The sequence below is a fragment of the Cariama cristata genome, unplaced genomic scaffold (assembly GCF_000690535.1).
Source record: "Cariama cristata isolate BGI_N322 unplaced genomic scaffold, ASM69053v1 scaffold21451, whole genome shotgun sequence".
Classification (NCBI taxonomy): Eukaryota; Metazoa; Chordata; class Aves; order Cariamiformes; family Cariamidae; genus Cariama; species Cariama cristata.
The window spans coordinates 139-14657 of record NW_009600086.1 but is presented as its reverse complement, the minus strand read 5'-3'; the positions used below and the strand labels follow the sequence as shown (position 1 = coordinate 14657).

General features: G+C 41.2%; 1 protein-coding gene across 1 annotated transcript in view; it reads left to right on the top strand.

Moving 5' to 3' along the window:
- Positions 1 to 13698, top strand: part of LOC104169109 (catenin alpha-1-like) — a gene marked incomplete at its 3' end in the record, with an annotated part of 40396 nt that extends 26698 nt beyond the window's left edge. The window contains exon 7 of the mRNA XM_009709924.1: positions 13622 to 13698. Within this exon, the coding sequence (XP_009708226.1) occupies positions 13622 to 13698 (77 nt within the window). The remainder of the gene's footprint in view (positions 1 to 13621) is intronic.
- Between the last annotated feature and the right edge of the window lie 821 nt (positions 13699 to 14519).

Sequence of the window (14519 nt, the reverse complement as noted above, 5' to 3'; positions counted from 1 at the left end):
GAAAAACTTGTGATGTGCTGTTTGCTTGCTCTTCCCTGCTATGCCTTTGAACCTCTCCTTTGAGGACTGTTTTTATTGAGTCATTTTGGGGGAAGAAGGTGACATGAGAGCTCTGATGTCAAGTACAAAATAAGACTGCAGCTATATCATTTGATACTGTTCCCCTTAAATGCCAAATTGTGAATTTCCTTAGAGGCAGAATGAGTTTTTGGGCACCTCTCCAAGAGTCAAAGAATCCCAATTCTAGAGGTCACTGGACTGAAAAAAGCTGAAAACAAGAAGTTAATGGAGAAGTAACTGAAGTCTTTAAAAAAGAAAACAAGTTGAAAACCCCTCTGTCTTGCACCTGAGCAGTTGACCCCTTTGGAGCTAATGGCCTACAAGATGGTTGCATTTCTTCCTTCAGGATCTTTTAATTGAGGAAGGCAGGGTCTTCACAAACTTAAAAGTTTGTGTTCTTGTGTTGCAAGAGCTGGTTTGAAGCATGCTTGGTTGTCTTGTAGTTGTGGGTAAGATTGCTGCCCAGGCTCGTCTGGGTATGGTGGTCTCCTGCTCATCTCCCACTTCTGTTGTTGTACACAGCTTTTCTCACCCCAAAAGGCTGCTCCTGTATATGCAGATACTGTGGGACTCCACTATGGGAACTGCAACTAAAATCAATGAGGAGATCCTATGAGGAATATGTGTGTAGAGAAAAAAGTGGTAATTAAGCAGCAAATCTTCATGTCGTGATACTGCCCCATATACTATCGTGAAGACTTATTCACAGGGAATGTAATACTGACTTTTTGGTGACAGGTGCTGGAATCTCCAAACTTCCTCTAAGTTTCTGTCCTCAATCAGTTCTGTAGTGCTGTGGAAACATCTCACCCCCCCACCTCACACGTACGAAAAATATCATGGGTACTCTCAGCTGGAGTTTAGGAAGGCTTTTTGAAAGAGCAGGACTGTATCAAGTACACAGGGAACTCATATCTCCTGGGAGTATTCCCAGTATCATTTCCAGTAGATGGATTAATTTATTTTATGCATTTTGTAGACTTGCTTTATGACTTTGGTTATATTACCGACTTCTGGAGCAGTGCCTATGTAAAGGGAAGGGTGCTTTCAGTACTAGACTGCGATGAAGTGTATATTCAGTTAAAGCTTATTTCTTGGTGTAAAACTGAATTTAACCAGCTAGGTTTTTCAGATCACTGTCAGCTTAAGTACATTCAATTTCCCTGTTTTTCTGTGCCAGATTGTACAGTTCTGTACGTTAATTCTGTTTGTTTTGAATAGCTGCTGCTTTTTATCATCTATCTAATGCTAATTTAAGCCATCTATCTAATGATTCGTTTACAAGTAGAGGCTGATACAACAAAAATGTGAAATACCTCTGCATCCCATAGCTCTCTGCTTTGCTTTGCTTCCTTTTTCTGAACACTTACTGTAGGTGATGCTTCCTTCCCACTCCACCTCAGATGTGCTGACTGTTCCAAAATGGTTTATTTCCTTTGACATTCGTTTTCTTTTGAAGAAGGGCAGCCACTTTGTAAGTGTCAGGCTTGTGCTGGAATTTTAAATACTTTAATGCATTCTCATTATCTGCAAGGGTGGCTGGCTAATTAGTTAGCTTGGTAAATAATGGCTTCATAGCGTCTCTGTAAAGGATGACATTATGTGTGCCACGTTTTTAGTGTTGTTTTAATCCATCAAGGTTCCTCCGTGAGTCACTTGCCTTGGGTAAATGGAAGTGATGCGAAGAAGGTAGCTGGCTTTATTTAACTGCAACCAGTGGTGTCAACTTTGCGGTCAGCGAGGGTGTTCTTGGTTCAAGCAATTTTGTCTTCTATGGAGGTAAGGGAAGTTACAGAGATGCACCTGTGGGATGGAGAGGAGATACTTCTGCTTTTTGGTGTTGGTAAGGCTAGAGGTGCTGGGTAGCTAGTCCCTCGACAGTCAGGTTTTGATGCTATTTCCAGTTTTTAACGCCTTTTGCTTCCTGTCGAAGGCAACTTCGTATCTAGATTTTTTTTTTTGTTGCTATATTGCAAGTTAAGGCTGTTGAATCCTTCCTACAGGAAATACTTAATCTGTCACAAACTAAAGCTATTTATATTTCTAATAATGAATAAAGAATACATTAATTCCAACTTTGAATGTCTTATGACTGTATTGGTAGGATTGTTTTATTATCTGTTTCTCTGAGCTGTCTTGCCAGGAGTTAGGTGGCTTTATTCCCAGATTTATAATGCATTCTCTTCCTCTTGGAAAGGGCATATGCTGTCTTGGCTCACTCTTTTTAATTTGAGTTTTGCAGGGGTCTATGTTGTTCCAATTTTAGTTGTTCTATTTCTAAAGCCTTTCACATGCATGTAAAATCTGACAAAAATGAAAATATTTCAAGGCTCTTACAATTACTGCGGGTGTAAACTTCAGCCTGCTTTTCATATTTCTGGATATATCTATTAGTTCATGTAACTTGCAAAGGAGAAACTTGAGATATTCTTTAGATAAGGTTACTAATTAACATCAAAATGAAAACTCAAGCCTATAAAGGCAGCTCTGCAGTGGTGGATTACTCACCAGCCCCAGCAGCTGTCTCGTGTGTTTTGTCCCTCTGATTTGGTATTCTGAGACATTCCCCCATCCATCCTGCTACTCCCATCTACCCAGCCATACTGAAAGTGAGATGAATTGACCTGTAGCCAAGCTTAACTAGTCGGCATTCAACAAAATAGCTTGTGAGGAAACAGCTGTAAGTATTGACAAAATATTGTGCTGCCCTCCTTGAGCTCCTCAGTTGTCATTCACGAGCAGCCTGGATTAGGCCTCACCTGGTTGCACAGCAATCGGGGTGATCCAGCATCATTTTCACCTGCATGCTGCATGAAGAAACACTGTAGGTTTAAAATAGAGCTTTTGTCGGCAATTCTGATACATCTCTAGGCTCTGTATAGACCCATGTTGTAAGACTGTGGAGGCCACTCACTGTTTCACCGCTTTTCCATCACATGTTTTCTTCTGCGCTCCACTGGGTTGGGTGGGAGCCGGGGCTTGGGGCTGTGGTCCAGGATGGCCCCGGAGGAGGTGCCTGCTTGCTCAGCCCTTGCGCTGTGGAGGTGCAACCGGCTGCAGCAGAGCAGCCTGGGCCTGGGTTGCTGGAGTCCTGAGCCCCAGCTCCGGCACATACACTGCCTGCTCGCGGCTGGGAGGGAAGAGAAGAAAAATACAAGCTTGCAAACTCTTGAAGGAGTAGGATGCCAGACCCACTGCAAAATAACCTCTTTATATCTGGCGTTGTGTAAAGTAGAGCCTCAACACTTCTACCTCCCATGCATTGATTAGGCATGAACTGCCATCTCATGGAGGTCTCTGGGGAGGAGGTATGCTGCTTGAAGGGTGGGTGGGGACCTGGCAAACTTAACCAGCTGTAAGTTAGAGCCCTTCAGTCTGGCTCTTGGAGCTCAACTAGAAAATATACTCAAGGTAACAAGAAACATAAACCTCTTATTCTGCAAAAGATTTCAGGTATGTTTGCTTTATTAGTGCTGTGTCCAGGTCTGGCTTGTAGAGTCCTAACTTTGCCCCAGCATTGTGATTTAATGGAAACTAGGAGAACTCAGTTCAGTGGAAACTCAGTTTTAGCATATGATGTATTATTGCCAATTTCAGTTTTCTTTTGGGCTCTTAAGGAAAAGATGTATGTTGTTGCAGGATGATTTTCTTGGCACCCTGGTGCTTTCCTACCATTGCTTATCTGTATGAATAGATATTTTTGCCTCAGTGGTGGAAATGTGTTGCAGAGGTCCAGAACCTGCGTGCTCTAAATCATGAAACTGTTTAACTTCTTTGGATATAAGAATAAGCCTTAAGAGAACACCGGTAGCTCCATTACCTGGTAGTGGTACACAAGTGGTACAAAATGTTTTAAGAATCTCTTGTTTTGCAGACAAGACAGACATCTCTCTTTATCCCTTCCCCTCTTCCCCCACATCACAGGTGAAAATAATAGTAAAAAAGATTACCTTGTGCTGTTGCAATACCATTTTTCCCCCCTCAAGAAATAATACATTGGTAGCACTAGACAGTAATTTTAAGGGTTTGCTTTCACCATTGCTTAAAAGAGGACTTGCTCAGTTACTGTTGCTTGTGAAGATGGAATTGTTCGTTACCCCTGCAGCTGGGGCACAAGGGATGTGTGGATATATGGATGTATATACAAGTTAATTAGTAACTGGGTTCCTGCATGGGTTAGGGATGAAATTTATCGCTTCATATGGTCGAGATTTGATTGTCCTTAAGATCCTTACAAACCAGCCTCAGTGCCTGCTAACCAGACCCAGCATTTTCCGCTGCTCCCAGCATTGCCCTTCGGTGGGAATTCCAGAGCGAGTTACAGGGATTAGGCATGGGCTTTAGCCTGGAGCAGTCCTGAAGATTTTGGTCAGCTGCCATTAAAGTTAAAAGATGTTATGAAATTTGGAAGAGTAGTCACTTGTGTATTCTCCTCATTTTCCTTTTTTGTTAGGGAACAGACTCTGCAGGAATGAAGTTGCAAATTATAGCTGTTGTATGAGGAAGTAAGACTTTTGGAGGGGGTTTTTTATATTAATGAAGAGACTGGAAATATGCTACTAACTTGAAATATCTGTTTCAAAGGCAGTGGAATGCTTTTGATAAACATACTGGTAAAAGAGGCCTTTCCTGATTATAACTGCATTACATAAAAAAGAAATAACCGAACCACTTGTCAAAATAGAAATGAGGCTGTGTAATGACCTTGGTAGAAGCTGTTTTAATAACCACAAAGTGGTGCTCTTTTCTACTCAGAATGATGGGTGTGGGTTTTTTTCTGGCTCAGATCACTGAAACCTGTTCATGTTCTTTATCATATTTTTCACCTTGTATCTGTGAGCAATCTGCGTCAAGTATGTGGACTTGTCATTTAGTCCTAATCCTGTCAGCAGTTTAAAACATTTCTTTTGCATAAGCAGATGTAGGAAACAGTATATACTAATTATTTAAAAAACCCAACCAAACAAAACCAAACCCATGAAACAAACCCAGGATAAAAGTTAGTAATACTTTTAGCATAGTTTACCTATTTAAATCGGTTTATGGGAACTGAGCAATACTTGGACTAGGTGGAGGTTTAGACACCAGGAAATACCCAAAGTGCAAGGCAGATGACCTGCAGGTGGTAAGGGGTAAAAAGCTCATAAAAAGGCACTTGTAAAGTAATAGGGGCACAACTTTAACAGCCATAGGTTAGGGTAAGATGATATGGTCAGAGCTGGTGTGCTTTTATATACATAAAGGTAACATTAAGTAATTGGTTAACATAATAACAGAGAAGTCTGGTAGTAAGATAGTATTTGTATCCTTGAACCTGTCTCTGTGCAGAGAATCCTGTCTGCAGAGGCCCAAACCCTTCTTGAAACTGAATTTTTAGAAGTTTTTCTACCTTCCATAAGTGAACTTCCCCATTAGTGGGGTTTTTGGAGATCTACTTTTGATTTTTTTTTTTTTTTAAATACTGCTTTCAGTTAGTACCCCAGGATCACTGGTTGCGTATATTTCTTGTTGTTGTTGTTTCAGGTGGATTTACTGTGTTATATCTCGTATTTTTTTTAGTCATTGCATGTCTGTGCATAACTAATGTTTTAGAGGAGTGAGTTGGTTAGGTTGTTTTGTTATTTACATAAACCTCACCTTTTTGGAGTGGTTTCCTTGTATTTTCATAGTTCCCAGTGGGTGTCTGATGGTCAGCACAGGTTGAAGTCAGAGGAGTTGCAACAAACGGAATGTGCTGCGATGTAGCTAGGTTTGCGTAAACAATTGAAACTGTTTTTTAAAGCTGATTGCTTGCTAATTTGCCTGATGAAAATTACTATTTTTGAATAGTAATGGACAGTAAAAGTAGGTGTCAGAAAGTTTCTGTCTTGATGATGCAGCTTTACTGTGGCATATTCAGATGATCGAGTGCCCACTAAGAAGAAAGCAGTCTGCAGTCTAGGAGCATCAGCTCATTTGAATGTAGTATAAAATTTTTTCATATGTCTCTGGACACTCTCACTGGCATGCTTTGTCAAGTTAATTGTTGTCCATGGACAGCTGTAGATATGAAGGGGTAATATTCCTGAAATTTATCTGCGTGGTGCACTGCAGTCGTTCTCCACTTTGTTAGTACTTCCATTTGTCTGCCCTGTTTTACGGCGTGCTGTCAGACAGCTGTTAGTCACGGGCAAGTCCTGGAGTAGTCTTGAGCTGTGTTAGAGGGTGCTGAGCACTTTCACGTTCCAGGTCTGCGTGTAACGTTACTGGTTTTGTGCAAGTGCTTTTTACACAAGGACCTCGCTGTGTGTCGAGCAGTGTTTGCAGTCCCCGTCCCTGCTGGTAAGGGTACGTCTCTGCAGCGTGGGAGAAAGAGCTTTGGGTTCATTCCGTAAACACTTCTCAGACTGGGAACAAAGTGGTGATTTTCTCCAAGTTTCAGATTTGTCAACAAATACCTACATCACTAGTAAATCCGAAACTTGGAGTGGAAGAGGCATTGCAGCTTGTTCAGCAGTTGCTAGCACTGAAGGTATATTGAAGTTGCATGTGGGGTCTGTAAATATCTGAAATGCCTTAGTTCTGATTTCATTGTTACATTATGTTACATGGTGGAGTATGCGGGCGTTTAATTATTTTAACTATGGGTAGCAGATGTCCCTCATCCAAAGGACTGACATATTTTAGCTTGCCTAAATAGGCAATAGCGAGACCTACAGACTTGCTCTCCACTCGCAGGCAGAGAGTAACACCTAGCAAAAGCTCACTACACATGGGATACTGAGCATGCTACTTTGTAGTTTCAGTAAAGGTTGTACAGACATCTCCTAAAAGTTAGCTCTTACCATAGACGATAGTAACTTGTCCACGGTACCTCTTGTTTTTGTTTTGCCTGGGAGCATAGTGTCATGTTAGAGATCTAGTACTTACCAAAGCTTACTGTATTTTTTTTTTCTGTAGTTCAGCCTAGTCAGGTGTCTAACCTTAGCCTTTTTTTTGAAGTTTCTGGTGTCTTAGCACTGGATGCTAATTGCAGGCAAAAGGCATCTGTAATGTTGTCAAAGCTCTCTTATTTCCAAGTTCCGCAGCTGCCCTAGTGCCAGTAGATGTCCCAGAGCTAAATTGGTCATGCATAGAGACGAATATAAACTAGAGATGGCTTTGCCTGCCTGCCCGCCCTGTGGCTGTTAAATTCTTGAAGGCTTGAACCCTAAAGATATACACTTGATACCTATAGGGCTTCCAGCTGTCATTAGGAGTTACCAAACTTGACCGCCTGTGCTCTAGGTCTGCTTTGTAGTGGTCGTCTGTTCCCCTGGGTGCTAGGTGTCTGTCCTACCTGAAAGCAGTGACACAGCTATTTCCATCTTCAGGACTATCTGGAAAGATTGAAGAGTAATTCCTTAACCTTTAAATTATTCAACCAGAATTTCAAGCGTGGAGTTAATCTGAAGTCTCTGTAGACCTTGGTACAACAGATGTTGCTGTTCATTTTGGGACAGCGCGCTTCAGGGCTAGACTCGATCAATAAGTAGTTCCACATCTTTACTGAAGCATGTTGTCTTATCCTGAGGACATCATAGATGATGCTTTAATCTCTCTTGCTCTTTAAATGAGAGGTATACAGTTAGACCTGGGGGCTTGCAGAATGGCCCACTGTGTGGTTTTCCCAACTTGGTAGTTTGTTCCTGGCTCGCATCCTTTGATGGGTGCGTGCTGAGGATGTTCACTGTGTGACTCCCTTCTTGGGTCAGGTAAGGCGGCTTGGGAAGCTAAAATTTGACTTAATCAAAGCAGAGATTGTTAACAAAGCTTCTGAAAGTGTCTGCAGTGCAGGGGAATGCGTGTGTGTTTTCCCGTTGTTAACTGTTGTGTGGTGCCCTTACAGAGATGGAAACTCACTTGTAGTCTGTGTCCCTGTCCCCTTTCCCGTGTTCGCACTGCTAGCAGATTGTGTCCTTATTAGCTTTATTAAGAGCTCCATTAATTTTGCAGGGTTTTTTTCTTCTCTGAAAGATTAAAAACTTAAGGTGGTATCAGGGTTGAAGCGTTTGAGGGCAGAAATTGATAGTCCCAGCTAACAGCACATGGGTTTTGAGGCAGAGGTTCTGGATACGTGATGGATTATTTAGGAGTTAGTTAAAGGGAAGAGAGCAAATGCATCCTAATGAGAATACTTGCTGTAGGGTTGAGCTGGATTCCACGTTCATGTTCTTAGTATTTTTAGCTCTTTGCAAACATATAAATAAAGCTACTTTTTGCAATAAGCTCTTCTGCAGTGTTTTGTACACTTCATAAAAGATATTTCAAAAATTTTTGTAACTATACAGTTGAGAAGTATCTTGGAAGGACCTTTCTACTTAAAATGCATTTGCTGTATCTAGTGCTGTGTTTAATCTCATGAGGTCTTGCAAAACCCGTTCTACCTATTCAATATGCAGTAAAGCTGTTCTGTTTGGTAGAAGATTGTATGTTTAAACAGCAGAAGTCCTCGTTGCTCCTATATTTTAAGATTAAAAATTCAACTGCAACACTACCTTCAGGTTCAGAGCCGTTAGAATGGATTTTTCAGATTTATTCTCCTGATTATAATACAGAAAATTAATTGCTTTTGACTGTAAAGAATTATGACCCATTCATTATTTAAGAACCTTCTTGATGGATGAACCTTTTCCACTTACTTCAAGACTTTTCATGAAATAAGGCTGCTTTTTTAAACTGGTATAAAGCATAATGCACCTATATAAAACAATGGATGCACTGCATGCTCTTTAGGGGTAGAGATTGGTGGGGAAAAAACCCAGCACTTTCTCTATGTCTAGTTAGCTTGAGTATTCAACATACAAGAAGTAGAGCCTGCTGGGAGAAGAAAGAGGTAAGTTACTTGAACAGCATTTAAAATAAATATTTTTTAAAAAGGAAGATTTATTAGTTTCTTAAAATGCCCTGCTAGTAGAGAATACTGTTTTAGTTTTGTTTGTGTGTGTATTAGAAGTGTTTGTGTTACATACTGGGGCGACGACCTTATATTTAACTCAAGATCTATTCCCCTCTGGTCACTGTTCAGCTCCTAGCTGCTGTTTCTTATGCTGCCAGTTCAGAAGGTCTCAAATTATTTTTGTGTATATTTAAGTCTTTGGTCTCATCCTTTTAGCAGAGTAAGAAAAAAGAAAAAGTCAAACTTCTTAGGCCTTATTGATTAAAACCAGCAGAAAGAACTAAAATACTGTTTTGGTTACCTCTCAGCCCAGAAGCATTTGCTGAATACCCTTAGTAGCTGAACCTCTTTAGTCGTGCACCACAGAAATAAACATGAAAGTTTGTTCATGAGGCAATTGTAGTCATTTTTTTGTTGTTTCATAGAACCATAAAATACTTTGGGTTGGAAGGGACCTTTAAGGGTCCTCTAGTCCAACCCCTGTGCAGTGAGCAGGGACATCTTCAGCTCTATCAGGTTGACCCCCCGCCCCGTCCAACCTGACCTTGAATGTTTCCAGGGATGGGGCATCCACCGCCTCTGTGGGCAACCTGGGCCAGTGTTTAACCACCCTCATTGTAAAGAATTTCTTCCAAAATAACTTCCAGAGCATGTGGTTCCTCATGTCAAATATGACAGATAGAGTGTTAATTCATTACCGTACAATTGTTTTCCTAGTATCTTCATGGTAATGAAATTGTTGATTAGGTAACAATGATTTTGTTAAGCTTTTTTCCTTGAGAACAGGTGACAGTAAGTACTAACGTGAGGGTTTATGGTGGATGAACACTTGCACTGAATCCTGTCCCTTAGCCGGTACACTCACCGGAGGAGGAGTTGGCGCTTTTCCAGATGTGCTGCAATTTTCACTTCATTTGTGCAGTCCTCTCCGGTCAGATTCTTAGGTCTCAATTTTTTTGCAGTTGTCTTAACACAGCCTACATGTAAAAGTAAGTTGCTAGGGATGTTGTCATTTCCTTGTTACTAATTGGATTTAAAGGTTTTGCACAGTATATTCAGAATACTGTTTTTTCTCTTGCATATCTTACCTTTGCTTGTGAAAGCAACTGCTTTTGCATTTGAGGGGGATGCTTTTTATCTGAAAATTAGTTTCTTTAGGAGTTTAAGAAAATAGATTTATCGTGCTTTTTTTTATGTATTAGAAGGATTTGAGAGGCAGTTAGCCAACTGACATTTAAAACCCTTAAGAACTTGTTCCAGCCAAGCCTTTTGCAAAAAAGTAAATGCAGCTAAGGCTTAGTGACTGAAATGATTTTAGCTGGCAGTTCAGTGCATGTAATCATCTTGGAACATCCTGAAACTTGTTCTTTTGTTCAGCTGTTGTATCAAGGCTTTTGGGTTGTGTCTGTGAACTTGTCACTTTTCTAAATCAGAAATCTCTCTCATGCTACTGAAGCACTGTGATTTTGAACATTACGTTCATTGTGGTAGCCCATACAAAGGACGCTTCTTGTACAGGGAATGTATTTCTGACACTTTCTAGATGGCTGTAATTCAGAGCTGAAGTGGCGACTTGCTAGTTTGACATCTCTAAGTGATATGGATTGTTTGTCCTTGCTACATTCTTGGCAAGTTGGTCCTGTTGGAAAAGCCATGCCTCTGGCTGGCACTACGACCAACAGGTAGTCATGGTGGTCTACCAGGCCACCCAAGGGGAGCACCCAGGGTTAGGGCCGGGTCTCGGCAGCCTCCGCCGGGTCGTGCCAAGGCTCACACCAGCATCCTGCAGAAGATCCTGCTGCCTGTGCTGTTTCTGATGCAGGTACTCAACAGGAGTTTGGTCTCAAGGGCCGAAAGTTTGGCTTTGGTTTGGTTTTTACTCGCTCATGTTGCTTATACAAACAATTTTTGCTAGTCAAGAGACATCTTGTTTGGGGAGAACACATGCAGACCCGCTCATTTATTGTAGTAAACCAGAAGGTGCTATATTTAATACAATTATGGCAAATGGACTGACCCAAACCTGACGTCTACTTTGGACGGTGAATGTAGATTGGTCTTTACGTATTGTGAATGAGCTCTTCACACCTCTGTTCGAAAAGGGAGGAAGAAAGAGGCAAATTCAGTTTTACAGTATACACAATTTTAATAACAAAATTTTTCTGTACACTGCACTTTGTTTTACTCCATTACTTACACCCCCTCCCACCAGAAGTTGGCTCTTTAAACATAATTTAAATACAATGCATCTAGGACTCTTTTTAATCTCTGGTTGCTAAGCTGGTAGAATAGTTCACTTACTAATGTTTTCATTAGTAAAAAGAAAAATGGAGTGGGTTTTGTTTGTGTGGGTTATTTTTTTTGTTACAAAGGAGTGGTTGAAGGATAGCAGGTGTAGCTTTTCAGTGCTTACACCAGAGGTGCACAAGCCGCATGGTGTTACAGCGCAAGTTTTGCCCCATCTGAGGCTTGATTATATCCATCAAAGCTTCTGTTACCTTTCCCTAGATACCTCTCAAAAGGTTTTTATAGAAGATGTGAAATGCTGAATTTCCAGCCGACTCTGAAATGATCTTTAAGCATCCTGCTAGCGTGAGGGCTTAAAAAGCAAAGCCCAGCTCTGGTTTTAGCATGTGGGTCTTTTTGCAGTGGAGAAAGGTATGGGGAGGGAGCAGCTGCTGCTGTGCAACTGCCTTTGACTTTTGTTGTTGCCTTGCTTGTTCCTTTTTTTGGGGGGAGGAGAAATACTGTATCCCCGTCTGAACTTTTAATTTTTATGGAAAATTTCATAAGAAAGATGAAATTCAGCTTCTGCTTAGATTTCATAGATCTGAACAGATGGATTTTGATAGCTATGCAGATCACAAAATTAAATCAACTTAATTTCTGTACTACTTCAATGAAAATAAACTTAGACACATTAAAAATAAGTGTGTAGTGCAGATTTCTGGTTTAAAGCCACTGGATATTTCTGATTTTACATGTTAGCAATAGGCTACTCTCTTCTAAGGGGGGGTAATGGGACATAAGCTGAGATGCTTAGATTTGCATGCAGGCTAGGCTTATCGCTGAAAAATCAAATAATTTCTGCTTGGGGGGAGAAGCAAACAAAACCAAACATTGATACAGCAGCTTTAATTATGTTTCCATCTGATAGGAAACGGGAGCTCTGTGCAGAGGAACACTTCAGCTGGAGACTAAACGCTAACCCATTTTATTCTTTATTGAGTAATTTTTAGTTGTGTGCATTTAAATGATGATCTAATGCAGAGCGACTAACGAGAGGGGAACTGAAAGCATTAATTCAGACCTGTTCCAGTATGATGACTCAAAAATTGAACTTGTACTGCTAGGCTTGCATTTCATTGACACGAGGGTGGGGAGGAGGAAAAGCTGGCTGGAGATCAGTGAGGCTGGAGGAGATCTTTGGGTGGGATGAGGATCTCCAGAGCAGTAGAAGAAACTTGCATTTCTAAAAGGCCCTGAACGTTGGCGTGGGGCTGTGCCTAGAGGTGGCGAAGCACCTATAATGCCATTTAATCTCTGTAGAAACTGAGGGTGTGCATCAGAGATATTTGGGGGGAGAGCAAGCTAACAACCTCTTGTCGTCAGCTGGTGCTCATACTGAAATACGATTAGTTCAAACCAAATCATCATGGTTATTGTTCCATAAAATAAATTGGAGACTGCTGAGTAATGCAATTATTACAATACCCTCCTTGCCTGGAAGAGCCCCAAGCAATTGAGAATGGAAGACTGTCACTTTTTTTAAAAAAAAATTAAATAAATAAACCAAAAATTAACAGCCTCTGGTCGTGTCCTTGTGTAGAGCGATGGCTTTGCCTGCCGTTTGCTGTCTCTCCTAAGGGAATTCAAGTTGACTTCACTGCTAGTGCTTGACATTCGGTGAGTTTTATGATACCTGTTACCCTAAATGTAATGTTTGCAGAATTGCTTTGCTTACGCCTGGAACCTGGCAACAAATGGTTTTGGAAATGGCAGACATAAACCACGGCATTTGGGAGATTGGCTGCGTATTAGTGTGTAGTACAGAGAGTCAAAGTAAAATTGAATGGTGCTGTGCTAGGCTGTGTCTGCTGGCCTCCTGCTTTGCTGTCTGCAAGCCAAGGCAGCACTGCAGGACCAGTGTAAACTGGGGATGCTGGTGGGGGAGAGAGTTGGGTGCCTGGGTGTGTTTCCTTTGAGAGACACTGGAACAGTGCTTTAACGCTTGGAAGATAGGTATGAGGGGCTGGGATGGAGAAGAGGATTAAATCCATTGCTGGAACATCTGTCTTTACTCTTCTTGGGCATAATTATAAGCTAATAAAGATGAGAGTGGGTTTCTACGTAGAGCTGGGGCATTGAGAAAGTACCTCCTTGGGAGGAACCTTGGCACTTCAGTCAAGCGACTGCTTCTCGTTACCATGTGGAAGACTGACATGGTAGCTTTTGAACTGCCTTACAGCAAGGGTTTCTGCTGGGCACGGAGGAGAAAGGTGGAATTCCTTCTTGCAAACGCAGCTGAGGACATGAGAGTTTAGTATTGACATCTGATGGTTGATGATAACCCAGCCAGATTATTTGACTGCCAGTATAATGAATGAGTTCAGTTATAACTTCGTCTCTGCTGGTACCCTACAGCCGTACGTGAACATCATCCCGAAGGTGCCTACTTTCCAGTTCCCCCCGGTGCAGACCATCGTGTTAGTTAACAGGAGGTAAGGGAGGTGCACAGGGCAGGTTGCTGCCGAGACAGTGCTGCACGCTCACCTACCCAGAGCAGGATAAAAGCCTGGACGTAAAGAGCGAGCTGTGAGCGCTTACTCATGGCAAGGAATGAAGCAAGTCTTTCTACAAACAGCTAAATACCCTTGGATACCAATACATTTTTGTTTTTATCAGCTTAGGTCTGACTGCCTGGCTCACATGGGATTTAATCATACAGAAAACTTGCTCATTGTCCATCTGCCTCGCAGGATTTATTGTATGCAGTTAAAAGCAGTAATTGATTTCTTAGAATAGGTGTAAATTGGCCCATCGTAGAGGGTTCAAAGGTATCTCTGTGGAAAACTGTGAGGCTTCACTGAGTCTCTTCCATTAAAGTACAGAGTCACAGGAAGTAAACAAAATATTTGTTTTATAATAAGGGCATTGTATGTAAAAGTAAAATGATGCAAATTAATATCTTCAAAACCAGTAACTGAAAAATCTTTATGTAAAATCTTAACAGAAGTCACATTAATCTTGCTATAATTGCCTTGGACGAATTCATTTCACAATAAAACATCAAACTGTTGTATAATTGCACCCTAAATAGCTCACTAAGTGGTAATACAGATATATAAAAGCAGAGTGAAGTAGCAAACAGATTTTTATGCAGTGATTTTTCTGTTTAAAAAGTTTGCAGAGTAGTTTAGTACAACACAATTAGCATACTGTAATTACTGATTTGTTCCAGGTATGTCAACACTGTGAGGAATTTCTTTTCTTCATCGGTGTGTGCTGGTAATTGTTTAACACTGCAGCATCGGACACAACA